The following is a 27,288-nucleotide window of genomic DNA, read 5'->3' as shown; positions in this document are numbered from 1 at the left end:
GGAGAGGACTAAGGCAAGGCCAGGGAGAGTCGAATGCCGATGTTTAATTGACAGAAGGCGTAGCCTGCATTCGGAATTAATACGCACGCAGACAAATTAAACAATTAATAACATTAGAAGCATTATGGTTCTCTGTACGCGAAGAGATCTTGATTCCTTAAATCCAAGATTGATTGACTTAAACAAAAATTAAGTTTGCTGATTTGTGTTATACCTGGACGCATGCGCAACGCATGAGAGTTGACCAATTACAAGAAAGTTCGGATAATCCATTGTGTGTGATTGGTTACCTTACCACGCATTCCTTGCGTCCAATGGGAAACATTAGACAAAAAGTTTACAGTGATAATTGTTTGACTTCCCGTACTCAGATTGTTAAAAATACAAACATTGTAAGATTTAGTTTAATCTTAATTGGCGCCGCCAACGGATTTGAGACAGATGAGCGTCGAAAACGCTACTGTGAGTGTGTTGCAGTTAATTACTAAGAAACATTAGTTAAAAGCAAGTAGAAATAAATGTTAGTCATTGTTTAAAGACGTAAGTTTGTTTAATTCACTCAATGTATGAATCTGAAATTATTCAATGATGTTTATTGTAATTATTAGTAATTGTGTTAAATATAATTGCTTGGTTAGTCTCAACAACGTGGTAATGATGGACGCCGCCATCTTGTAGTTGTAGTTTACGAGAGTTTGAATAGGACAAACCAGATGAGTTATTATACATAGTTAAAACTGAGTTAAGATTGTGTTATCGTGATACAGACTACAGTATTTTCCATAAAATCATCAGAATGTATTTTCATTAAGATTGCAAGAATTGTTGCTTAACTTTTGTTAATCTGTTGTAAAGAATTACTGTTGAATTTAGTGGTCACGCTTGAGTGATTTCACCATTTTGAGTAACTTATGGAGTCATAATAAATAGTACTGTATGTTGTTCGTTTAGGCTATGAAAGAAGTCATTGTGATTACTGTTGCAAACCAGCTTGTATTGGCTATTCTGAGTGTCTGTATCTGGCAAAGTAGTAAGTTTCAATAAGAATAGACAAGTTTGACATGTTAACGAAATGTAGTAATGACATGATTATGTTCTGTTTATTTGATCAGTTTGATGTACGTTATATTTTAGAATTGAATGAGACTGTTGGAATAAAACAACTTCATCTCAAACCCGGATACATGTGCTCATTTTAGTCTCCGTGCAGTCGTCTTGCGCAAATTTCCTACAATTCAATTTACTATTTGTGGGTACTGTGTCGAACCAAGGATAGGAAGTAGTGAAAGATGGCTGAGGAAAGGAAGGCAAGTAAACGAAGAAGAAGAAATACTAAAGGTAACCTGACCAGGACCTTGAAGGGTATAAGAAATATATTAGTCGAAGAAAATTATGACGAAAAGGAAGTCACTGATAAGCTAAAGAAAGCAGATGAGATATTTTCCGCAATCGAAGAAGCCCATGCCGAACTTGTGTCTCTGATAGAGGATGAGCACGAGTTTTCTGAAGAAGAGAAATGGATGGGTCAATGTCAAGAAGAATTCATGTCAGAGATGCTAGCAGTTAAATGTAGAATTAAGGAGATCAAAGGTAAAATAGAAATTAAGGAAGACGTTAAGATAACTAATGATGCGGATGTAGATAATACTGATAATGTGAGTAATGTGGATACACGTAATGGTAACATAAATGTAGTAACTAATGCAAGTAACACATTTATAAATGATAGACAAATCGAAGGAATATTCAAAGCTATGTCTATTCCCAAATCAGTGACACGTTATTTTGATGGGAATCCCTTACAGTACCATTCATTTATGACGACCTTTAAAGAACTAGTTTCAGGAATAACCGATGATGGTGTTAAGTTAAATACTCTTTTACATTTCTGTAAAGGCAAAGCATTAGAAGCCATTCAATTTTGTGTTATGAAAGAGACAACAGAGGGATATTGTATGGCATTGAAAACCCTTAAGGAAAGATATGGTAATACCGGTATAATTGTTCAAGCCTGGGTTGACAAGATCCTAAATAGGCCAAAGGTAGATGTTAATGACCTTAGAGTATTCTCCGATGATCTTGAGAATTGCTATGAAGCGCTAAGTGCCTTGGGATTTGTTGAAGAATTAAGTAACCAGAGAAGTTTAAAGTTAATTATTGAAAGGCTTCCGAAGTTCATACAAAATAGGTGGGCTCGAGAAAATTACAAAATTAAGTCAAAAGGGGATGGAGCTAGTGCCAAACTGAAAGATGTTGTAGCATTCATAAAAGCGGCTACAAGTGAAGTAAATGATCCGGTATTCGGGAGTGCAAACAAAGTTGACCAAGTTGCCAGTGGTAGTACGTCGGCAAAGCGGATACGGATAAATCAGTTTAGCGCAGAATCAAAACGAGATAATGTGAAATGTTGGATCTGTAAGTCAGATAACCATTGGCCAGACCAATGCGACGAATTTAAAGGAAAAAATCCAGACGATCGGATAATGTTAGCCAAACAAAATTATGTGTGTTTTAGCTGTTTAAAGGTAGCCGGAAGAAACCATAGAATGGCAAACTGCACAAGAAAAAGACAGTGTCCAGAAATAGTTGATGGCAAACAATGTGAGCAGAATCACCATAAACTACTACACGGTGCAAAGTTGAAAGCAAAAGGCAATTTAGTATGTGTGGCTGCGGGCTCAGCAAAAGAAGCAATGCTTCCAGTTTTACAAGCAGAGGTGTTAGGTGGAAAGAAACGAGAAATTGCAAATGTCTTATTAGACTCTGGCTCACAAACCACGATCATACGACAAGAATTGGCAGATAAACTTAATTTGAAAGGAACAGAAGTAGTCGCTGTTGTTACAAAGGTGGGAGGAAATGAAGAACAGTTAGATACAAAACTATATAGGTTATATGTAAAAGACATAGATGATACACGCACATACCCTGTCTTAGCCATTGCTATGCCATCTATTACTGAAGTTGAGGAAATAGACGTTGAAGATTTAGCTAAGAAATTCAAAATCAAGTCGTTGAGAAGAAGTGGCGGACCTATTGATCTTCTGATTGGAGTTGACTATGCGAACTTCCATGTAGGCGAGACAAAATCTATTGGAAATACTGTTGCTTGTAAGACAATGATTGGATGGACTGTATTTGGAGGAGGAGGAAATGCACCCAAGTATGGACATAGAGTAATGAACTTCCGAGTGAATAATGTTGATTTAACAGACTTCTGGTCAGTGGAATCCATGGGAATTGACATTCCGTCATGTCAATTTAAAGGAACCCAAGAAAGTGCAAACGAACATATAGAACACAGATTGATAGAGGACTCATGTTCAAAGGTTGGAAACCAGTGGATGGTGCCTTACCCCTGGATGAAGGACCCTGAGAATCTTAAAGATAACCGAGTACAAGCTGAGAAAATGTTGAAAGGATTAGAAAGAAAGCTCAGCAAAGGTGAAAATTATTCAAGTGCGTATAAGCAACAATTGAAAGAGATGGTTCAATTGGGCTTCTCAAGAAAATTATCTGACACTGAAGTAAAAAACTACAGAGGTCCAGTTCATTATATCCCACACCATGCTGTCTTACGTCCAGAAAATCGAAGCACCCCTGTGAGGATTGTCTTTAATTCCTCAAATGTATATAATGGAGAGTCAATAAATGATTATTGGATAAAGGGTCCAGACTTATTGAACAGTTTGCAGGGAGTGATGTTGCGGTTCCGAGAAAACAAAGTCGCCGTTGTTAGTGATATCTCAAAAATGTATCATCGCGTGCTAATCCCAGAAATCGACCAACATGTGCATAGATATTTATGGAGAGACATGGAGGTTGAGAGAAATCCTGACGTTTATGTCAAGACAGTCTTGACATTCGGAGATAAGCCGGCGCCAGCTATGGCCCAAACAGCTTTGAAGTTAACAGCGAAACAAAATGAAGCCAGATATCCAAGAGCAGCAATGGTATTACAGAATGATGTTTACATGGATGATATATGTACCTCGATTAGAACGGAAGAAGAGGCAAAATCAACCATCAACGATATCGACATAGTGTTAAATACAGGAGGATTTACTGTTAAAGAGTGGGTATCAAACAGCCGATTGGTGACAGACGACACAAAGGGCAAGATAGCATCTGTTTTGGAAAACAAAGTCAACGAGGAAAAAGTATTGGGAGTCAGGTGGCAGAAAGAAGACGATAATTTAATGATTAGTGTGAAAATTGATGACACCTTGTTAAACGGAAGAATAAATAAGAGGAAGGCGTTAGGCGTCATAGCTAGAATATTTGACCCCATTGGTTTAGCATCACCCGTGATCATAAAGGCGAAAATAAAAATGCAGGAGTTGTGGCAGGCTAAAGTTGGTTGGAACGAAGAATTTCCTGAAGATGTAGAAAAGGCTTGGAAAAACCTGTTCTATGAGCTAATGAAGCTAGATGAGCTAACATGTCCTAGAGGTCTCACACCAAAGGGCGCCTCAGATGAGTTAACCTTAATAGTGTTCTGTGATGCCTCTGAGAAAGCCTATGGTTCATGTGCATATGCAAGATGGAAATTAAATGATGGGACATATAAGACAAGGTTCATCGCTGGGAAGTCGAGAGTTGCACCAATAAAAAGACTGACGATACCGAGATTAGAATTACAGGCTGCAGTAATGGCAGTAAGACTGGCGTCTATGATAATTAAAGAAACAAGGCTTAAATTTAACCAGACAATATATCTGACGGATAGCATGATTGTGCTTGGCTGGTTAAGGAAATCTGTTAACAACTTCAAGGCATTCGTTGCAGTAAGAGTTGCGGAAATTCAGGAAAAATCTGATAAAGGTAATTGGAGACACGTACCTGGAAGTATGAATCCTGCTGACGATGTATCGAGGGGTATACCAGCAAGTAATTTAGGAGGTAGGTGGATCAGAGGACCAGAGTTTCTTAAGTTGAATATTAATGACTGGCCTAATGAGAAAATCAGTGTTTCAAAAGAGGATGATGAAGCAAAACTATGCATGAACATCCAAATCGCTGATACTTCTAATGTGAAGCTAGATGGATTAGAAACATGGGAGATCCTGCTCGAAGAGTACAGAAAACATCTTTATGGACTTGAGTCTGAAGCATTAAATGTTGAGAAAGTAAGAGAGCTTGAATTGATCTTACTAAGAAGGGTTCAACAAGAATGTTTTGGAGACGAATTAAAAGCATTACAGAGAGGAAAAGAAGTATCAAAAAACAGTAAGTTGACCTTACTAGATCCCAAGTATGATGAAGATACCAAGCTCATCAGAGTAGGTGGGAGATTAAGAAAGAGTAGTGGTAACTTGGAACTTGATGTTCACCCAGTTCTGCTAGAACCCAACCATCACATTACAAAACTGTTGGTTAAAAGAATAGATGCTAATGTTTACAATCACCACGCTGGTGCGGAACAAGTATTCGCTTACGTCAGGCGAAGATATTGGATCTTGAAAGGGAGAAGTTTGATAAAGTCAGTGATGAGAAGTTGCATAGAATGCCAAAAATGGCGACGTAATTCTGAGGTTCCGAAAATGGCAGATGTCCCAAAAGCAAGATTAAGAATTGGAAAACCTCCTTTTTTCTCAACAGGAATAGACTGCTTTGGACCAATGCTAGTAAAAATCAAACGATCACAAGAAAAAAGATGGGGAGTGATTTTTAAATGCCTAACAACGCGAGCTATTCATTTAGAAATAGTTAGTGGAATGGACACAGACACTTTTTTGTTGGCGTTGAGAAGATTCATTGCAAGACGTGGAACTCCAAAAGAAATCCTTGCGGATTGCGGAACTAATTTTAAAGGTGCCGAGAGAGAGCTGAATGAAGCATTTAATAATATGGGAGTTGAACTGCGAGAACGGCTGGCTAAACAACAGATTGAATTTAAATTCAATCCACCAGGTGCTCCACATTTCGGCGGTGTCTGGGAGAGGGACGTGAAATCTGTGAAGACCGCCTTAAAATGCTGCCTAAAAGATAGAGTAATTAGTGAGGTATTACTTGCGACTATAATGGTAGAAGTTGAAGGGCTTTTGAATGCCAGACCTTTGGGATACGCATCCAGTGATGTTGCAGATCCAGATCCGATAACACCAAACTTGCTATTAATGGCACGACGGGATTCCGCACTTCCAGCTGTTGCTGTAAAGCACATTGAACTCAAGGGTCGTCGTCAGTGGAAGCATAGCCAAGTGATTGCAGATTTATTCTGGAAAAGATTTGTTGGAGAGTACCTATCCAGCCTACAGATTAGACAAAAGTGGTATAGAGAAAGTTCCAATTTAAAAGTTGGTGACGTCACATTGGTAATCAATGATCAACTGCCAAGAGGAGAATGGCTTATTGGTAGGATTATTAAAGTGTATCCTAGTGACGATGGAAGAGTTAGAGTAGCAGATGTTGTTGTAAATAACAAAGAGTATAAAAGGCCAGTAACAAAGCTTATCAAGCTCGAGGAGTGGGAGTAAAAAAAAAAAAAAATAAGTAAAAAAAAAAAAAATGGAAAAAGAAAAGAAAATTAAATGTTTTGAAAATATAACTAATTTGTTTTATAATGGGATTTCCCCATTGGTCGGGGAGTGTAAGATTTAGTTTAATCTTAATTGGCGCCGCCAACGGATTTGAGACAGATGAGCGTCGAAAACGCTACTGTGAGTGTGTTGCAGTTAATTACTAAGAAACATTAGTTAAAAGCAAGTAGAAATAAATGTTAGTCATTGTTTAAAGACGTAAGTTTGTTTAATTCACTCAATGTATGAATCTGAAATTATTCAATGATGTTTATTGTAATTATTAGTAATTGTGTTAAATATAATTGCTTGGTTAGTCTCAACAACGTGGTAATGATGGACGCCGCCATCTTGTAGTTGTAGTTTACGAGAGTTTGAATAGGACAAACCAGATGAGTTATTATACATAGTTAAAACTGAGTTAAGATTGTGTTATCGTGATACAGACTACAGTATTTTCCATAAAATCATCAGAATGTATTTTCATTAAGATTGCAAGAATTGTTGCTTAACTTTTGTTAATCTGTTGTAAAGAATTACTGTTGAATTTAGTGGTCACGCTTGAGTGATTTCACCATTTTGAGTAACTTATGGAGTCATAATAAATAGTACTGTATGTTGTTCGTTTAGGCTATGAAAGAAGTCATTGTGATTACTGTTGCAAACCAGCTTGTATTGGCTATTCTGAGTGTCTGTATCTGGCAAAGTAGTAAGTTTCAATAAGAATAGACAAGTTTGACATGTTAACGAAATGTAGTAATGACATGATTATGTTCTGTTTATTTGATCAGTTTGATGTACGTTATATTTTAGAATTGAATGAGACTGTTGGAATAAAACAACTTCATCTCAAACCCGGATACATGTGCTCATTTTAGTCTCCGTGCAGTCGTCTTGCGCAAATTTCCTACAAACATCATAAAGATTAATATAGAAAAATCAGAAGATTTAGAAAAAAAAAGAAATACAATTTGAAGATAAGAATACATTATACATCGTAAGTACAAGGTAAACATTTTATAATATTCAAATTAAAATTTTATTCAAATTGTGAATAACAACAACATTAATGATAGACAACAAATAATAATAATAATAATAATAAATAATATATTGATACAGGATAAAACAATCAGATAACAGTGTATCTGTTTTACATTTTGGTCCTGTCTTAATCAAAATATACAAAAGAGAAACTTAATTAAATATAATACATGTCAGTTTTTATGAAAAGAAATGAGATTTGTATCTAGCCGTAAAGGACGTAATTGTTGGTGCCGATTTAATATTAATTGGTAAATTGTTCCATATTTTTGCGCCTGCAACTTTAAAGGACGAATTCATTTTACTAAGGGTGTATTTAGGTATTGTTACATTCAAATTTTCTACTCTACGTGTTAAGTGGGTGTGAACATCGCAACTGTTGTTTCAGTATAATTGAAGTGAAGCATTGAACTAGCTTAATTTGACGTCCTATAATCGTTTGCATTGTCCAATTCCACCAACCATCCCTAACCCGACCCCTAACACACAATTGCTGGCGACGCCCATTGACACTGACATGAACAATTATTTGGTTCATATATTAAATAATGTAATTTATCCTATATTCTCAATATCTCAAGGATTGGCAGTTCGCTAATTAACACCCATTCTTTATTTAGGTTTTATATACTCTTTGGCGAAAACCATAAAATCTGTCATCATTTCATTGTAAACAATCAAATTGAACTCTGACATCCAAGAGCCATGAACCCCCTTTTCGTAATTCTTTAAGCTCACGTGTACGCCATCATTCTTGAGTCGATGTGCGTACAATATGCCATCATCTCGTATAGGGTCGTATTCACAAGTTGCTATCCAAGCTGGGGGTAAACCGGTCATGTCTTTCCTTAACAACGGTGACATACGTAAATCCAATAAGACATCTTTTACATCGTGCCACAATTTAGAGTTGTCGGCCTGTGACGTCGGTTTTATGTAATACCTGGATCGAACACCAGACTTCAATATGATGTCATGATCAATGTACTGCATCAACTCTGACGTCTCTCTAAACTCACGTGATGTCAATGTATCCGTCATGAATGCATCGTAGTAGTCTTGTCGGAATTCACCAAACGCATATAGTCCTATGAACATTGCCATATCATGTTTACACAAAATACCTCTGTTGCCAAATATCGCGTGGTACTGCTGACTGCTCGGTAGATTGACGTCAATTTGCTGCGTGGTTGGATAAATTAAAGCTTGGAATAAAATATCAGGAACAGTGCTGTCGTCTTTTATAGCCTGGCTAACAGCAGCCGATAATAAACCTCCCGCGCTGTCCCCAGCTATCGCGACTTTTCTGGCGTCCACGCTGTACTTTTTTGCGTTGTTAAGAAACCATTTTGTTGCCTTCAGCGAGTCTTCAAATGCTGTTGGAAACTTGTACTTTGGCGCAAGTCGGTAGCTGTAAGAAAAGGGAGAAAATTAAAGCTATAAACCAGGTGTTTGGACTTTTAAAAGAAAGGGTCTACATTCTGTGATGTTGTCTTAAGTTGCGTATTCCGAACTGGTTGGTTGGTAATGATAAGTTTACAGAACCCACGATTCCCTTTTTAGGCCACACTTTTGCAAAAAAAACCCCCAATTCTCACTCTACAGATGCCACTACCGCTTGTAGTTCCACGCACATGCGCTGTGTTACTCCAAACATAATTTCTGTAACATAGAAATATTTAGATTTTATTAGCATATAATGGCGCCCAAGAAAAAGATAATTCTTTAATTAAAGAAAGCACAGTGGGTTTTTTTTGTCGGTTCAACCTACCTGGATTTCCCAAAACAAATCCTCCGCCATGGAAATATACAATAGCTGGTAGTAACTGGTCTTCTTTAGTTGTAGGTAGGTTAGGTTGGAATAAAATGACACGAACACCGTCAAACTCAGTCGTGGTCACTGTCAATGAGTTATTGTTATTTTCTGGCATAGGAACCATCATCAGCCGATCGGCAAATAGCCCCGAAGAAACGTCCGAGTATTTGGCCTCATAATACATCTGTTTGGAAATCATTGGAAATATTATTAGTATACCGATACTCAGTGGCGTAACGTCAATGGGCACTACTTATGGCTAAGCCCAGTGGCGCCGGAGCTTATGGGAGCCCCGAGCATCTTCCAGAGGAAAAAACAGGCATTAAAATATGTTGAAAAAGGCTAAAAAACGTCCGGCCTCCAGCATTGGAGGACTTCTAAAGGTTCCTAAACCAGGGGCCTCGGGCCAATGCGTTACGGTACTGCTGATACTGCATCGGTTTAATGTAACTGTAAATTTAAACAATACAACATTAACAAATTGTTGTGTCAAAGAAAAGTTAAATAATAAAGTAATCGTCGCCAATTCAACAGAAATGCTATAAGAAGTTTGGACATGTGGTATATCTGGTAACCGATTGGTCGAAAGTGTGCTCATTGATAATATAAAACTCTTCGTGCATGTTTATCGGTACTGGACATGGTGTGAACCGAATTAGGGACTTTTAGAATTTCACGTCGATTGTCGACTGCTACTATTATTATAGATTATGGTCAGGTTGCCAAGGTTATTACGTCATTACGTTCACCGGCAAGTCAACGTAAATGTCCACTTAATCTAATGTTCATAATATCTGTCGACGAGAACAGTCGACTGCTACGGCCCAAGTGGACATGACCGTCGTGTGCACGTTCACTCAATCTAAAAGTTCCTAAAATATTACTATTTTTGAGCCGCCCTCTATCTATAGGACCCCCCTTTTGTATTGCACATTGTTATTGCATAATATAAGCAAACATTAATTCAATTTTAAGTGTTGATTGACTGGTACCTAGGCCTACAGTCAATAATGTCTATAAGTATTGCGTTGTAGCGGTTAATCTATGATCCAAACAGTTAGGTGCGCTTGAGAGTCGGGGGTGTATCGTGGATGTTAGCTATAGGCCTAGGCCCGGTACTTACAATACTTTGCATAAACCGTATCCAACAACTCGTCAATCTGAATATCCACGGATTCTCAAGATCCTCGGGCACGGGAACATAGAAGTAGAAAGCTGATAGTATCCCAGCCACGACAAATATTGTTAGGAGCTTCCTCATGTTGATGTCTGCAGCATTGGCGAGTGATTGGCGGGAGGGATCAGACAAGAATGACGACGCCGGTTTTAATCATATCAATTGAATCTTTATTGTTTGTTTTGTGACACAGTGCACAGATCATGATGGTGGGAGGTTTAACATATTAAAATATTCACCTACCAAATGAACGTAAAAAACAGAGGTGGCCTCAGGGCGTAAACATGGTGACATAAAGTACTTCATTCTTCATTTCATACTTCATTTGACGTCCTATAATCTTTTGCATTATCCAATTCCACCACTCTAACCCCCTTCCGAGTATCGGACCCCTAACAAAAAATTGCTGGCGACGATCATCGACACGGCACACGTGTTTTAAATAGTGGAAATCTTTGGTTCATATTAAAAAATGTAATTTATCATGTATTCTCATTTTATCAATAAAAAATGATGATTGATCACTAATTAACACCCATTCTTTATTTAGGTTTTATATACTCTTTGGCGAAAACCATAAAATCTGTCATCATTTCATTGTAAACAACCAAATTGAATTCTGACATCCAAGCACCATGGAACCCATTTTCGTAATTCTTAAAGCTCACACGTACGCCATCATTCTTGAGTCGATTTGCGTACAATATGCCATCATCTCGTATAGGGTCGTATTCACAAGTTGCTATCCAAGCTGGGGGTAGACCGGTCATGTCTTTTCTTAACAACGGTGACATGCGAACATCCAAAACAACATCTTTTAAGTCGTCCCACAATTTAGAGTTGTCTGCCTGTGACGTTGGTTTTATGTAATACCTGGATCGAACACCAGACTTCAATATGATGTCATGATCAATGTACTGCATCAACTCTGACGTCTCTCTGAACTCACGTGATGTCAATGTACCCGTCATGAATGCATCATAGTAGTCTTGTCTGAATTTACCAAACGCATATAGTCCTATGAACATTGCCATATCATGTTTACACACAATACCTCTGTTGCCAAATATTGCGTGGTATTGCTGAGTGCTCGGTAGATTGACGTCAATTTGCTGCGTGGTTGGGTAAATTAAAGCCTGAAATAAAAGATTCGGAACAGTGCTGTCGTCTTTTATAGACTGGCTAACAGCAGCCGATAATAAACCTCCCGCGCTGTCCCCAGCTATCGCGACTTTTCTGGCGTCCACGCTGTACTTCTTGGCGTTGTTAAGTAACCATTTTGTTGCCTTCATCGAGTCTTCAAATGCTGTTGGAAACTTGTACTTTGGTGCAAGTCGGTAGCTGTAAGAGAAGGGAGAAAATTAAACTAAGGCAATAGTAACAATGCTGAGCTCCGGGGATCAAATGGTTTATCTGTGGCTGCGACACGTGCAGTTCCACGCCTTTTTAACAGACACTGCGCGTATCGCGGAATATATAATAATACAGTACTGTTGGTATTTGTCGCAGCCAGACATATCAGATCAAAGGACTTTTACGAGTTGTTCCTATCTTGGCAAGGCGAGCTCAGTGTTCTGCTATTGCCTTGATTAAACCAACGTCTTGACGCTAGGCAGCAGGACTTTTTAAGGCAAAGGTCTGGCATAAGTAAGTACAGGTCCCACGATTTCTAAAAACGTTTTTAGCTACACTTTTTAAAATAAAAAAAAACTCTTACTCTACAGATGCCACTACCGCTTGTAGTTCCACGCACATGCGCTGTGTTACTTTATACATAATTTCTGTAACGATAACATAAAAGGCATTTAATAAATAATTAATTATAATATTTCATCAAAAAAAGCACAACGGGATTCTTCTTTCGGTTCAACCTACCTGGATTTCCCAAAACAAATCCTCCGCCATGGAAATAGACAATAGCTGGTAATAATTGGTCTTCTTTGGTGGTAGGTAAGTTAGGTTGGAATAAAATGACACGAACACCGTCAAACTCAGTCGTGGTCACTGTCAATGAGTCATTGTTATTTTCTGGCATAGGAAACTTCAGTCGATCGGCAAATAGCCCCGATGAAACGTCTGTATATTTGACTTCATAGTACATCTGTTTGAAAATCGATTGGAAATATTTTAACGATTAAGTAAATATTAATAATAATTTATAAACAATAAAACAAATGTATTGATTGTTTCTGTCAAAGAAAAGTTACATATAAGAAGATTCATTAGCAAATTCAACAGAAGATTTTTAGGAGCTCGATGTAGTATCGGTAACCGATTGGTCGAAAGTGTATATAACAAGCGTACCTACTGCGCATGTTTAGAGTGTGTGCACCGATGCGATAAATAATGACTGAGCTTCAGACTGACGAGGTCACTCTAAAAAGACAGTGTGCTTTGTTATTGCACAATAAAGTAGCATTAATTCCATTTACATAACAGTATGGACTGGCAGTGTATTTCTAAGCCTACAATCAATAATATATATAAATGACTGCGCTAGATGGGTATTCCAAGCGGTTTTAATCGAGCCTGGGCGTGGGTCAAGGGTCATACCAGCCTCCTGTTAGTTTAGTACAGTATGTAGTATAGCCTACTACCCTAAGTAATAGTTTTACACGCTGTTTTTGTAGCCTACTTACAATCCAATGCATAAATCGTACCAGGCAACCAAGCAGCCTGAATACCCACGGATTCTCAAGATCCTCAGGCACTGGTATATAGACGTAAAAGGCGGATAGTATCCCAGCCACGACAATTATTGTTGTTAGCTTCCCCATGTTGATGTCAGGCGCGCCATGAAAGCGTTGCCGAAAGGAAAAAAAGAAAGGTCGACGGTTAATAAATAATGATGGTATAATCATATCATTGAAAATGTTTGTTCTTTATTGTTTGTTTAAGTGAAACCTTACACACTCTATGCATATCTTCATGGTGCACAGGCCATGGGATGGGTGGGTGATGTTTTTAACATGTTTCAAATAAATGTCAAAAATTCAACTTTTGTTTTGTTTTTGTTTGCTTTTTATTGGTGATTGCATTATACTTACTTTAGTAAGTAGTGTAATTTATATGTATTTATTAGGCTTAGCCTATACCACGTGCCAACTTAAGTACATATTAAATGTATTGTTTTATTACAGTATTCATTTATTTATGAATATTAAAATATAAATTGCGCCCTCTACATACTTAAAAAAAAGACTGCCTGACGTTGGGGGAAAACTGTCATACTGTCGCTGTGTAAACAACAAAATATTTCATTTTCTTATATCATGATGGGGGCAGAGTTTTGATTATTTAGTATAAACAATAATAATAACAATTGTGTAAGTTTATAACAAATCAATTAAACAGCAAAGCTAGCATCTTTTTGGCTAATAAACCTAGTTAGACTACTACTATTAGGCTAGCTAGGCGAGGCCTAGCCTTAATTAAAGGCGAGTAGGCCTAGGCCAGGCCCAGTCTCCTCTCTAGAGGAGGAGTAGACAAGTAGGATTGGCAGTAGGCAATGAGGTGGATGCAGGTGACATCCAGGCAAGGTCTGTAACGTCAAATTTATCAGACAAAGTACCTAATTGTGGAGGACATTCATAGGCCTAGCCTTTCATATTATAAGTAAAAATAAAAATGGACAATCTAAATCAAACCATGGTCCATGGAGTTATAAAATTATAATATAACTCCATGATCAAACTAGCGATTGCTATGCCACAATCTTGGAATTTGTTTGAATGTAATGTGCGCAATTATTTGACATTACGCAAGGAAATCTTTAGCGCAACTTTCTTGCGCAATTTGAAATTGTGCAAGAAAATATTTTCACAATTTGAATTGCGCTAGAAATTTTGTTGAACACAAAATAATATTAACAACATGAAAAGTAGCGTATTAAAAGTGGAAATCCCGTATTCACTCATCAGCAACATTAGGCCAACACCAATTTTTGTTTTTATTTTGTGGCGATATGGGCCTATTATTATATACATTCATGTGTACTGTATGTGTGTCCATGTTCACTCAAATTCGTCCGTCTCCAGTTGAATCAATTTTTCTTTTTTTAATTATTAACTACTGGTAGAGCAACGATGGAGGAGGATGAGGTTGTTGACATTAATGATGACAATAAGGACACGTCGGATGCTGCTAATATGATGATCCCCAATGGAGATGTGGAATCCTTGTCAACCCTTGAATATCCAGATTTGCACGATATGAGGCAACAAAGGCTGGATCGAACAAGAGCCGCTTTAAAGGTAAAGGCTAAATTTGATATTTATTTTGTTGAATTTAACATGTTATAAAGGGCCAACTGAGACAAGTTTACTTCTAGGTTGATCTTCATATTATGCTCTGTGTTTCATCATGAAATAAAGTTTGTTGAAAGTATAAGAGATTAAACCTAAAAAGGTGGGCTAGAGTTATTACAAAGGATTTTGTAGGCAGTGAGTAATACAAGCAAGACAATAAATTTGATTTGATTACTTGGATGTTACTCTAACCGTAATTTCAGTCATTTAAGCCCAAATTTAAAGCTCTGTTTACACTATCAAACTTTATGTGACAAAAAATGTGATGTGCCCATGTATTTGCATGATGATGTCATATCACTACCATATTTAAGCATATCGCTACCATATTTGGGGGTTCACACTTTTCTTGTCAAACTATTGTAGTTTATTAATAGTGATGTGTAGACAGAGCTTTAAACCTTTATTTCAATCCTGGAGTGTATAGCTACAGTATGATACTTTAGTGAGCCAACCAATATTTTCTGTATGTATTTATTGTATGCCACCAGAAAAGAAAAAGTAAGTCTATGTCAACTAGAATGGATGCGAGTATGGCAAGCAAAAGGTGTCAAAATATTGATTATATTAAACAGACCTGTGAAATTAATTAAAAAGATCAAAGAGATTTGATAAGATTAGTTAGGGTTTAGCAACACCTGCAAATCGATGTTATTGACTTGTACAGACTTACTATAAATTAATTTACTCTAATATTTGAGTTTGACAGGAAAAGGGTTTTTTGAAAATATTGTGTGATGTAGATCTCAAATTAAGGAATTTTTGTCAGAACAGTGTTTTTAGCTTTTTCTCAATGAAAATATCAGTCAGCTATGTCTACACTATTAAACTAGTTTGACAAAAAAAAGTGTGATGTGCCCAATTATGGTAGTGATATGCTTAAATATACTGATATAGTGTATGACATCATCATGTTCGTATATGCGCACATCACATTTTTGTGTCACATAAAGTTTGATAGTGTAGACAGAGCTTTATGTTTAACAATAGCATAGATTTTTTTTTCTCCATGAAGAACTCTAATTTGGTGTTTGCCCTCTAGCCAATTATATTATTACTTCAATGGTATCCTTTCAGCAAGGTACTAATCAGGCAAATCACTAGATTATATAATTTCTATAAAAAACAAAGGCTGTTTAACATTGTTTATTTATTTATTACAAATTTGGAAAATAGCCCAAGAAGAAACCATGGCTTAATACAGAAGTGGGTATCTCTAGTTGTGTTGCATCTGTTTACTAATCTTCTAACTTACAGATATTTCTCTAAATCTTAGAATTCGTATTTGAAAATGATTTTGGGTATTCATTAGTAGTTGACCTATCTGAGTTTTGTCTGTTTTAATGAAGACTGAATGACTCAGTCCACAGAAATGTAATAATAATGGAAGAAAATTAGTTTAACCTTTTATTAACAATTAGGAATTTGTGTTTGCTAATGATGCGTTAGACTAGAGTTGTTGAGGTTAATAATGAAAATTGATGATAAAGACAGTTAGTGATGTTGATGAAGTCAAAGATTCTGTTGTACAGCGACCACTGCCAGAGTGTCCATGGCACTGATCACAAAAATCAGACTTTGACTTTGATCGGCCATTTTGTAGTTTTTTTTAAATAAAGTTAATCACTTCTGTAAAAGGAAAATGGAAAAAATTATGTTTTCATTTATAAAAAGACAAAATAGATGGTTAAATTCAACCAAAACCGGTTGGCTGGCACTGCAGCCACTTTTAATATTTTGCTTTAAACTATGTCAGTTTGTTCAGGTAAATACATTTTTTTCAATCTAATTTTTGGTTTAAGTAAAAAACTATTATGTGACGCTAAAATGGCATGTTTAAAAAAAAATGTAACAAAATATTTTTCAGGGGAACAATAAATCTTAAGCTCAAACTTTTTGTGAATAAAATTTGTGCCCAAATATGAACATGATGATGTCATATCACTACCATATTTGTGTACATATCACACTTTTTTGTCAAACTAGTTTGATAGTGCGGACAGAGCTTTAAAATTGGTTATAAAATATGTAGGTTGTTGAAGCAGAGACGTGTACGTCAGGCAAGCTGGCATAATTAATGTATCTGAGTCATTAATCAAATCTGCTCACTCCACTACCTCAGTAATGCTGACAATTAAATTGACCTACTCCGTAACACGTTAACACTCGCCAACTCGCTTCTTAGCGTCTTCTTTTCGGATGCTTTCATACTCATTCTAGATTTTATTAACTTCTTCTCATCTCAACGGACAGTGTAAACATATATTGCCTATATTACACTTAACATTTGAGCAGTAGAATTTTTTATAGTGGTTGAACGTTGACCACTTGCAGTGCTCGATTGCCATCGGTTGATGCATCACAGTCGAGTATAATATTTGGAACGTACCATTTTGACAAACATTTGGCATACACAGTTGATCAACCTACAAGTATTATTTGCTTGCTGTTTCATATGCATTCGATTGTTGACAGTGCGTTGGAATTGTGTGTAATAACTGCAGTAGTACTGCATTAGTAGTAGCTATCAATCATGGATTTTGTTCTTTATTTACAGGCATTGGACCCTGTGTTGGCTCGCTCTGTACTACCAAAGGTAATTTATTTTGAATACTTTTTTGATTTGTAATTTTCTTTAGTGTCTGTATCTTAGTCACACATTCACCAAGCTTCTACTGTACTATACTAATACTAAAAAATTAATGATTATATAATGGGCTGTTTATGAACAGTTTTTCACAGTACTGTTCCATTGTAAATGAAGGATTCAATAAAATAAAATGTTTAATTTCAAACAAAACAATAATTGAAAAAAGTTATTTTGATACTAGTATAAGCTGACTCTAGTTTTTAAACCTCTCCATCCCCCTCCCCCTATTTATTTTCAATGATCTTGTACAGATAGACTGACCCTCAAAATGTATCCTGTCCCAATTTTGTGTTGTACAGTAATTGGCTAAACGTCTTCTTTTGTCTGTCTGTCTGTATTTTTTTTCAATCAACTTACAAGTTTTTTTAAGAATGTAAATGTTATTACTGTACGTGTCATCATCAGGGTCTACTCCTAGTAAATGAATTCCTTTCACTCTAAATTAGGTCTCTAAATGCCTTTTAAAAGGCTAGCATGCTTCTGCAATTTATAAATGAAAACATTAACATTTAGTAAATTCATTTCTGTTAAAAGGGTAGACCTAAACCATTGAATACTAAATACTATGATATAACTAAAGTAGGTGAAATTGTTCTTTAGCATTAGTAACATTAGTATGCATATAATATAACCATCTGATTGAGGAAGTGGTCGAAGAATAAATTTGAACAAATTTAATCCTATTTTCCATTTTACGTTAATATAAATGGTGATATTATTTCAAGTTCTTAAGCTCTGTCTACACTATCAAACTAGTTTGACAAAAAAAGTGTGATGTGCCCAAATATGGTAGTGATATGACATCATCGTGTCCATATATGGGCGCATACAGTTTGATAGTGTAGACAGAGTTATGCTAAATGTTTCACATTATTTGTGCGCATTTGGATTTTTTTTATATGTTATTTGTAAACAGCTGTTTAAAGATCTTGTCATCCCCACCTTAAATTGTTGGCATTTATTATGCATATTGGATGATTTCTGCTGTAAGAAGCCTTTTCTTATATTAAACATCAAACAATTTTATTTGATTTGCCATTCTCCCAAAAACCTATTACAACTTCCTTATTTTCTCTTTCTTTTTTTTTTCTTAGTATCTTGTCACCCATCCTAAACCTGGTTTAGTTTAGATTTGGCACCAGTCTAGTTATGAAATTCACTATTTGATAAGATATATCCCTCAATTTATTGTATTAGATTTGCTTAGATTTTGTTATAGTATTTTGTCACTCATCCTAAACTTGTTGGCTCTAGTCTGTTGAAATTTGGTTTGTTATGAAAATTCCCTTTTTAAAAAAATGTAAGCAAATTGAATATTTTTTAAAAGCTTTAAACTGCAACATTAAACTATGGCACTTAAAGTGTGTCTTGATTCTTAACAAAATAAGTTTTCTGTAAATCATTTGTCAGTCTTATGATACTTCTCTTTCTAGATCAGGTTACGTAAAATTTACTTTGATAAATTGATTTTCCGTATTGGTAGTGCATTTATAGAATTCCAATAAACTTATTGTAATTCGAAACATTTTTTTTGCAGAAAAATATATTTTTTCTTTCTTCATTATGATTTTATATTGGAACGACATTTAAGATTGTGGTGTGGTTGTCTGTGAATGTTGTTAAGTTAGTTAGCAATGTATTAGGATATAGCATTTGATTTAGTTTAGTGCTTAAAAATATGATTTAGGATATAATGGAAAGAAAATAATATAACGTGTATGGCTGATAGTATAGTAGTAAAGTATAAGTATAATCCCATACTCTAGTATAATCCCATACATGAGTATAATCCCATACTCTAGTATAATCACATACTCGAGTATAACCCCATGGTTGACTATAATCCCATGCTATAGTATAATTCCATGCTCGAGTATAACCCCATACTCTATTATAATCCTATACTCTATTATAATCCCATGCTCAAGTATAATCCCATACTCTAGTATAATCATATACTCTATTATAATCCTATACTCAATTATAATCCCATAATCTAGTATAATGCCATACTTTAGTATATCCTACACGAGTATATTACTGTATACTCTAGTACAATCCCATATTCTAGTATAATCCCATACTCCAGAATAATCCCATACTCTAGAATAATCCCACCTAATTTAGACTAAATTCAGACACAAGGCTTTGATAAATCGATTGCAAATGCAAAGTACCCAAATATAATCCCACCCCATAATGTTGTACCAAGGCTTCCTGGGACTACACTCCAAATTAAAAGGAACCAATCAAGTTCTATGATTTCCAAATACACCTCCCTCCAACTCATACTGTAGAACAATTAGTATTAGTATGTTCTACTTTTAAAAATAGCCACTGTGTGAGTCTTATAAAATGATGGTTACATATTGTTTTAGACAATTGAATGACTAGACCTAGTTTTTAGGCTTAACAGCATCCTGCAGGCATCATTGACAGATGTGTACAACCTGCAAGAAACAGCCATTCAACATGTTCCCACAAGGAACTCAATACATTTAATATCCAGTATGATCTACAAAATGCTTTATTTTATTCGAACAGTAAGAAAATTGTCTACAAAAATCATTCTTATAGTATACATTGTGATCTATATTATTTTGTTTTATATGTTTTATCTGTTATGAAGAAAAATTATTCTACTGCAGTTACTGCAGTAACTACATTTACTCTTCAACATATTACTGTATACAAGTATTAGCAAGCCCTTTTTATGTAAACATACACACTGATCATAACTGGTCTTTGACTGAAGAGGTTGCCCAGTATAATAATACAAAACAAAAACAGTGAAAAAATGTAGTAGAATGCAGTAGAATTACATGACCCCTTAGATTTGTATGTTCAGTGTCAGAAATTGTTGTGAGAGCTGTTGTTTGGAACCCACACAATTTATAAAACATTCATTGGTACAGATAATACTGATAAAATAAAAAAAATAATCGTCAAAATCTATGAACAAAATAATGAAATTTAAAGCAACATGTGCGGATATAAATTACTTGTTTATTTTCTGTAATGATTTTACATCACAGATCATTCCATCGCTTACAGGAGCTGTCATTATGACCAAATGTTCTCATACATCAAATAAAAGAAACATTAATGGTAAAGTTTATATTTATAAGATTTAGACAACAATACCTCCTGGGACCCCTTACTAACCCCCCTCCCTCGAGGGACGTACATTTTATTTATTGAGCTACGAGTTATTATTCCTACGTCATGCCTCCCTTGGTGATTTACAACAGGTATTATAATAAGATTATTCATAATTTATTTCATGCAACAAACATACCTTGTAGAATCATTAATCACATGGTGGATTCCATTAATGATGTATACCGTGAACCATCAATCATGCACCAACAACATGCCGCTCGTTCCGTAAACGAGTTGCGTTTTGAAGATGACTACAATAAATGTCGTAATATTGAATGCTATATAACATATACTGAAAAATCATGTTTATAAATAATAGAACGTTATAACATAATTTGAGATAGTTACCAATGAACTGAGAAAAAGGAAATGCATGAGAGACGAGTGGCCTGAGCAGTTTAAACTCTGTCTACACTATCAAACTTTATGTGACAAAAAAATGTGATGAGCCCATGGACATGATGATGTCATACCACTACCATATTAATTATAGAGGCATACTGCATCACTACCATATTTGGGCACATTTCAATTTTTTTGTCAAACTAGTTTGATAGTGTAGACAGAGCGTAAAAGCAGGGCAACCCAAATTGCTGATGATTGAGATCATCTGGGATGTGTCCACTTGATATGACAGCGTGTTAAGTACTAGTTTTGTTTGCTATCAATACTATCAAACTTTATGTGACAAAAAAAAAGGTGATGTGTCCATAAATGGACACGAAGATGTCATATCATTACCATATTTGGCATATTACTACCATATTTGGGCACATCACACTTTTTTGTCAAACTAGTTTGATAGTGTAGACAGAGCTTTAGACATCATATCTTATTCATCAGTCAGTCAGTCAGTCATCAGTCTTCTACTGTGCTTGTAAACATCGCAAACTTTATTTTTGCTTTTAGATAATGTATTTAGAAATGCATGCATGATTTATTTGAAATATCTTTTTCCAAAAATGTCATTAAAATGTATTCACTGTGCTGAAAGAAGGTGAGAAGTGTTAATGTATTGATAACACTCTATGAAAATGATGTGTCTTGATGGCCTAGTTTGTGCCAAACTTACCTGGATAAACCAAATATGGCCTATTTTCTTTAAATTAGATATTCAGAAATAAAGAAATTCATTACAACTATTCATTGTCCACAAACCGTAACTTCAATTGGAAACACCCCAACTTTTTTCATTTATAGTTTTGAGACATTAAAAGTGCTTTAGCGAGTGAGTGGCCGAGCGGTTTGGACAGTGGTTTACGTACCCATAACATCGGCATTAGGTTTCAGACGCTCCATGGTTCTGGTGGTAGAACAAGTCTTCTCGAATAAGGACAATAAACAATAGGTCCAGTGTACACATCTAGCTCATGTGCACTTTAAAGAACCTAGTGCATCTTTCAAGACGAGTAGGGGATTAACCCGGTGTACTAGTACATCACAGCCACTGATCATAAACGGGCCCTCTGGGTCGCCCAGTATAAATAAAATATTTCAATTCAATTAAATGAAGAGATCTGCTATTTATTATTATGGCTCAAAAGGTTGTCAGAGTGCATTGCACAGTAAATCTACAGTTTACAATGTATAGTTAACATTTAGTTTATAATAAAATAAGTTTACATTACACTTTAAAAGTACCACGACGTCTCCTTCGGGAGAAAGTAATCTTCATTTGAAACCTATCAGCTCGTACACTGTAGTTACTAATTCTGTTTATAATAAATTGTGATTGCGCTATTCACCGTAGATAGCCCTTATACGTGGTATGAGAGTATTTCAAAGTGTTTTGACATTTCAAATCTGCGCACTATATACTCCTCCAAAAAAATTAATTTTATCTTGAATTTCATAGAGTACTGTACATACTTTAAAATGTTCTGAAATGCTGTACTTCTTGGGAATTACAGTACCTCACAGATTATGGTATTAATTTTATCAATTACGCTTATTTTTTGTTGGGATCTTGGTTTAGGGATTATCAAGCCAGTAGTGTAAATAATTTTTTTTTTAAATTTCAAAAATATTAAAAAATAGAAAGCATAATGTTTATTAGAATATTTAATACATTATATCAATTTTAAATGTTAACATTAATGAGGTATGTTTTGGCCATGAACAAAATCCTTGTAACTTAGTGATTTAATTTGACTCGAACCAAAGACCCTGCGATTGGTAAGCATGTATTGTTAACCACGAGATTCACTATACTTCTATTTTCAACCTCCATTTTATAATTTGTTTTTCCAGTGGAATTAGATAGGCTTTACGTAAGTAGCTCATTTTGTGCAAAATATTAGACTACTCAGAGGTGACCTTAAACCTGTATTAGTAGGGTAATTATTAAAGATGGTTTATCTAGCTGTATATTACCATAACCAGCGACGGTCTACCGCTACAATAATGAAGTTAGATACGCTCGCTACTTAAAGATCTTCGTCTAATGGCCGTTCTAATAATTTTTATTTTGTGGGAAGGTTGCCAAGAAAAACACAGAGATGGCTAGTAGATAATGATGAAAGAAAATTTAAGTTATTTGGCGTCAGTAGGCAAATATAAACGTTGCGGTCCAGACATCGCCGATAAATTAAAAGTATTAATGTGAATATTCTGAAATCTTTTGACCTATGACCCCCGATGTAATTGCAATAATTGCAAAGCTTTGCAATAAATCTACAAGTTATAACATTTAAGCTAGATAGCAATTATTGTTAATAGCAATGTATTTTTAATAGGTCTTTATTTAACAGTGAATTGAAGATGATTTGAGCATCAAATGTTTTATATCAAATACTTTAAAGTATATTCTGATTTCTGATAATTGTACTTATGCAGTAATTAAGAAATTTAATATAAAAAAAACAGATCAAAAAAAAATTAATAGCTACTGTAGCAGCTTAAAGCCCCCTTCCCTACGTTTTTTAGATCTAATTTAAGATCACAAACTATATTTAAGGTAAAAATAATACTATATGGTCCTATTGCGATAACTTTTTTCGTCTTTAAACGGTTAAAAATGTGAAAAATAAGTCGATTCTAATAATTATAGCGGCCCGCTATAAATCCCAAAATGCATTGCGCGCGGATTGATATTTTTGTTTTTCACCTGTAATTCGCCCACTTTTCGATCGATCGTGAGGCCAAAACAAATGGAAGACTCCTAACTTTTCAGCGAAAATACCGGGTTTTCCTCAATTTGTATCAACGAAGTCTGGCAAAAATAGAAAGACAATTAATGCAGCAACTATACAATGTCAGGCTAGGTATATAGCTAGCGTACGATGTTCGTACGTTACCGATGTTTACCAGCTAGGCCTACAAAACTAAGCCTAGCTAGGCTAGGCCTAAGACCGTCCACGAGAGGTCGATCGCCGCGAGCTACTTAGGTAGTGCATTGTTTCTCACTTTTTATCATAATTTACCATAAAACGTACATTTAAGACAAGGAATGACATGGTTTAATGTTTTTAAAGTGATATATATGTATTATTTTCCAAAAAACGTCCAAAATTGCAGGGAAGGGGTCTTTAAACAGTTTGTTTGAACCCATTTTGAAAAATAAATATAAATACTAAACATAAATAGATTTTAATAACCAGTTATTTGATTTTCATTAGAAAAATAAAAAATTCAAAACTAATCAATGCTTCATTTTGTGTAATAATATTGAAATATAAATATATATTACTGTATATGCATTTCTGGATGTTTGTTGAATGCTAACAAAACAAATTACTGTATGCATATTTTCATAAGGATTTAAATTTGTTTGCTGCCCTCTATATAGTAATAAATCTTTTTGCAATAAGGGTCTGCCTCAGAAACTCTACCAAAAGCAGCATTTCGTAATCTTGCTACAACCTGTACATTATTACCATACTACTGTATATTTGCATTGAATAATATAATACATGGGATCGTACATCAGTCTCTCTCTACTGATTTATAATATAATATGATATTTATATATAATGTAACAATGCATTGTTGAATGTAGACTTCATAGTTCAGAAAGAAAAAGAAAGAAAATATTGCAGTTTGGGAAGCGTTATGAAGAACTTAACGCAATGTTTACATCTTTTTCATTTCATTTATTTATTTGACCAACAAACCATAAGATAAAATATACAGAGATAAATTGGTCAGGGACTGCTAAAATAAATTAGATTACTGTAACTACAAGGGTCAGCAGTCCCTGGTCTTAACTAATATAAATTTATAATTTTATAAACAAATGTATTAAGCTGTGAATATACAAAAAAAGAACAATTATTATATATTAAAAATTGAATTAAATATACAAAAAAAAAAAGAATTAAAGATAATTATCAAGAAGGAAACAAACCAGAACCATTTAAGACAAATTAAATCTTTAATATAATAATAATAACTTTATTTGGATTGAAGCTTTTGCGGCACAAATCAAATGATAGTGCATCATAAATATCAAAATTACAAAACCATTATCAAAAGTATAATATAAAACAATACAATCAAAATAATCAAGAAAAACATTAAAAAATTTACATTAAATACTTATAAAGTTTTGAGAATAGTGGAGCGTAAAAGCCATGTCCGGTTGACACAAATGGTTGTACTCAAAATAATCATTATAATAAATGCTGTATTTATTTTTAAAAAAGGAAATTTAAATTGTCAATATTCAGTATTATTATAGGCCCCATTATATATTTTTTGAATCATTATCAGTCAATGCCAATAAAAAAGTGTTTTACACAAATTGATTGCAGAGAAGTATAGATAAAACATCAGAATTACTAATTATTTTATTATTTATTAAATTAATTAAAATTTCTTTTCTTAAATCTTGATTCTATGTAACCCGTGTGAAGCTATTAAATTATGTTATACAGTACTGTAATCATCTGTGAGTGTGATACTATACACATATTCATGAGTAATGAACCTTGACCTAAAATCGATGACCCATGACCATTTATTTTCCACTGAATAACATCAACTCAGTGTGACAGACGTCTAGAATGCAGTTTATACACTGCGGACAAGTCTTCATGTTGTAATTCACAATAACATCATTTATAGGTAAGATTGTACAGATATACCTTATTTGTCATGGTTATTTTACATTTTGAATTATCTTTGTGTCGTAGGAAGATTAGAATGACATTACTGTCTGTATTGTAGGCTGCAGCAGATTGAAAATAATTTCACTATAAAATTAAAATTATATATTTAAATATCAATCAGATAAATTCACTATCTTGTTTTGTGTAAAGCTGGAAACCCTGAATTGGTAGACAGACCCGAGAGGTCATTAAAATTATGAAGGGGTGAAGAATGAACTGAATGGGTGGAGAAACATGGGGTAGAGAAAGAACTCGTCAATGGGTGGAGAAAAAAGCTCACGGGGGAAAGATACCTCAATGGGTGGAAAAGGACATCACTAGGAGAAAGACTTCAATTGAAGGAGTTTGAAACTCCTTGACAGGGTGAAGAAAGGCCTTGAGGAGTGGTGTTGAAAGGCCTTGAGGGGTGGTGTTGAAAGGCCTTGAGAAATGGCAGTGAAAGGCCTCAAGGGGAGGCTGCAGTGGAAGGCTTTGAGGAGTGGTGGCGGTGGAAATCCTCGAGGAGTGGCAGTGAAAGGCCTCAAGGGGAGGCTGCAGTGGAAGGCTTTGAGGGGAGGCGATGAGGAAGTCCTCGAGGGGAGGCGGCGGTGGAAGGCCTCGAGGAGAGGCGGCGTTGGAAGCCCTCAAGGGGAGGCGGCGGTAGAAGGCCTCAAGGGGAGGCGGTGGTGGAAGGCCTTGAGAGGTAGATAATCATTAAACCTATGTATTCTGCTTACTATTGAGGATCTCAACATGATACTGTCATTGACGTACTGAGATTCCCTAATGAATCCCTTATTGCCCCAAGCAGAATGAGATATAGAAACACTATCACCAATTCTTTTGGGTAATAAGTGCCAGTATAAATATGCTATTTAAATTGTAATTTAGTATGACTGTAAGTAATTGCACGATTGCATAATTATTATATTTTGATTGTGACGCATTTAAATTGCCTCTTCCCAAAGGACCCAAAAAAAGTGTAATGTGCCCAAATATGGTAGTGATATGCTCTAATATAGTAGTGACATGACATCATCATGTCCATACATGGGCACATCACATTTTTTTTGTCACATAAAGTTTGATAGTGTAGGCAAGGCTTAAGGTTGAAATATAAAAAAATAATGATTTATTCAACAGAAACATACCACCCAAGGCAAGACCTTTATTACCATCCACGGAAACACTGGTTCGTGAACTCTAATGTAGCGCCCTACTTATCCAAGTCCTTTACTTTACGAGTGCAAACATTGTTAATTTATCGTGGAAATAAATTGTTGACACAGTTTGTTTACTAATGATAATTTGTTACTGATAATGTATATATAATTTGTTTGCTAATGCAATTAGTAAGTACCGTAACCAGTAGCATTGGTCAGCTGTTTCTTAAATGCTCGTTTTACGCAGCGCTTTTTGCTCATGCACTGAGCAAAATTAATTTTGTAAGTGACTCTGTTCGTTGTTCTCACATTACTGTCAATCAATGTTACAGTAGTACAGTAGTTTCACCAAAATAAAGAC

General features: G+C 35.2%; 5 protein-coding genes across 7 annotated transcripts in view; 2 read left to right on the top strand and 3 right to left on the bottom strand.

Annotated features, from left to right (window-relative positions):
* Positions 1 to 27,288, bottom strand: part of LOC144842895 (large ribosomal subunit protein uL2) — a 174,235-nt gene that overhangs the window by 63,414 nt on the left and 83,533 nt on the right. The window lies entirely within an intron of this gene.
* On the top strand, positions 1,290 to 7,292 carry LOC144842529 (uncharacterized). The gene has a single exon (XM_078698978.1). It carries the CDS (start codon positions 1,290 to 1,292, stop codon positions 6,477 to 6,479), a length of 5,190 nt encoding a protein of 1,729 aa, XP_078555104.1. The 3' UTR covers positions 6,480 to 7,292.
* Positions 8,046 to 10,642, bottom strand: LOC144842528 (neutral cholesterol ester hydrolase 1-like). The gene is made up of 4 exons (XM_078698976.1): positions 10,505 to 10,642; positions 9,337 to 9,565; positions 9,164 to 9,227; positions 8,046 to 8,976 (listed from the first exon to the last, which is right to left on the bottom strand). The coding sequence occupies exons 1-4, from the start codon at positions 10,640 to 10,642 to the stop codon at positions 8,178 to 8,180; spliced, it is 1,230 nt and encodes a 409-aa protein (XP_078555102.1). The 3' UTR covers positions 8,046 to 8,177.
* LOC144842260 (arylacetamide deacetylase-like) lies at positions 10,713 to 13,384 on the bottom strand. The gene is made up of 4 exons (XM_078698674.1): positions 13,198 to 13,384; positions 12,434 to 12,659; positions 12,276 to 12,339; positions 10,713 to 11,899 (listed from the first exon to the last, which is right to left on the bottom strand). The coding sequence occupies exons 1-4, from the start codon at positions 13,333 to 13,335 to the stop codon at positions 11,101 to 11,103; spliced, it is 1,227 nt and encodes a 408-aa protein (XP_078554800.1). The 5' UTR covers positions 13,336 to 13,384; the 3' UTR covers positions 10,713 to 11,100.
* Positions 13,789 to 27,288, top strand: part of LOC144843676 (uncharacterized) — a 38,556-nt gene continuing 25,056 nt past the window's right edge. For 2 of the 3 annotated variants that reach the window (XM_078700561.1, XM_078700562.1), the window contains exons 1-3: positions 13,789 to 13,884; positions 14,637 to 14,811; positions 17,423 to 17,461. In XM_078700561.1, the coding sequence (XP_078556687.1) occupies positions 14,644 to 14,811; positions 17,423 to 17,461 (207 nt within the window). In that variant the 5' untranslated portion in view covers positions 13,789 to 13,884; positions 14,637 to 14,643. Of the gene's footprint in view, positions 13,885 to 14,636; positions 14,812 to 17,422; positions 17,462 to 25,668; positions 25,742 to 27,288 lie in introns of those variants that run through there. The other variant, XM_078700563.1, reaches the window with a different exon arrangement.

The sequence above is a fragment of the Antedon bifida genome, chromosome 5, assembly GCF_963402885.1.
Source record: "Antedon bifida chromosome 5, ecAntBifi1.1, whole genome shotgun sequence".
Taxonomy (NCBI): domain Eukaryota; kingdom Metazoa; phylum Echinodermata; class Crinoidea; order Comatulida; family Antedonidae; genus Antedon; species Antedon bifida.
The sequence above is the reverse complement of the archived record's forward strand: the minus strand, read 5'-3'. Positions and strand labels throughout refer to the sequence as shown.

Excerpts from the sequence above, each read along its gene's own strand:
- LOC144842528 (XM_078698976.1), bottom strand. The coding sequence starts at position 10,642 with ATGAGGAAGCTCCTAACAATATTTGTCGTGGCTGGGATACTATCAGCT. Across the intron at positions 9,566-10,504 it reads TACGGTTTATGCAAAGTATT|ATGTATTATGAGGCCAAATA; the intron begins GTAAGTACCGGG and ends ATTTCCAAACAG. Across the intron at positions 8,977-9,163 it reads GCGGTAGTGGCATCTGTAGA|CTACCGACTTGCGCCAAAGT; the intron begins GTGAGAATTGGG and ends CTTTTCTTACAG.
- LOC144842260 (XM_078698674.1), bottom strand. The coding sequence starts at position 13,335 with ATGGGGAAGCTAACAACAATAATTGTCGTGGCTGGGATACTATCCGCC. Across the intron at positions 12,660-13,197 it reads TACGATTTATGCATTGGATT|ATGTACTATGAAGTCAAATA; the intron begins GTAAGTAGGCTA and ends ATTTTCAAACAG. Across the intron at positions 11,900-12,275 it reads GCGGTAGTGGCATCTGTAGA|CTACCGACTTGCACCAAAGT; the intron begins GTAAGAGTTTTT and ends CTTCTCTTACAG.
- LOC144842529 (XM_078698978.1), top strand. The coding sequence starts at position 1,290 with ATGGCTGAGGAAAGGAAGGCAAGTAAACGAAGAAGAAGAAATACTAAA.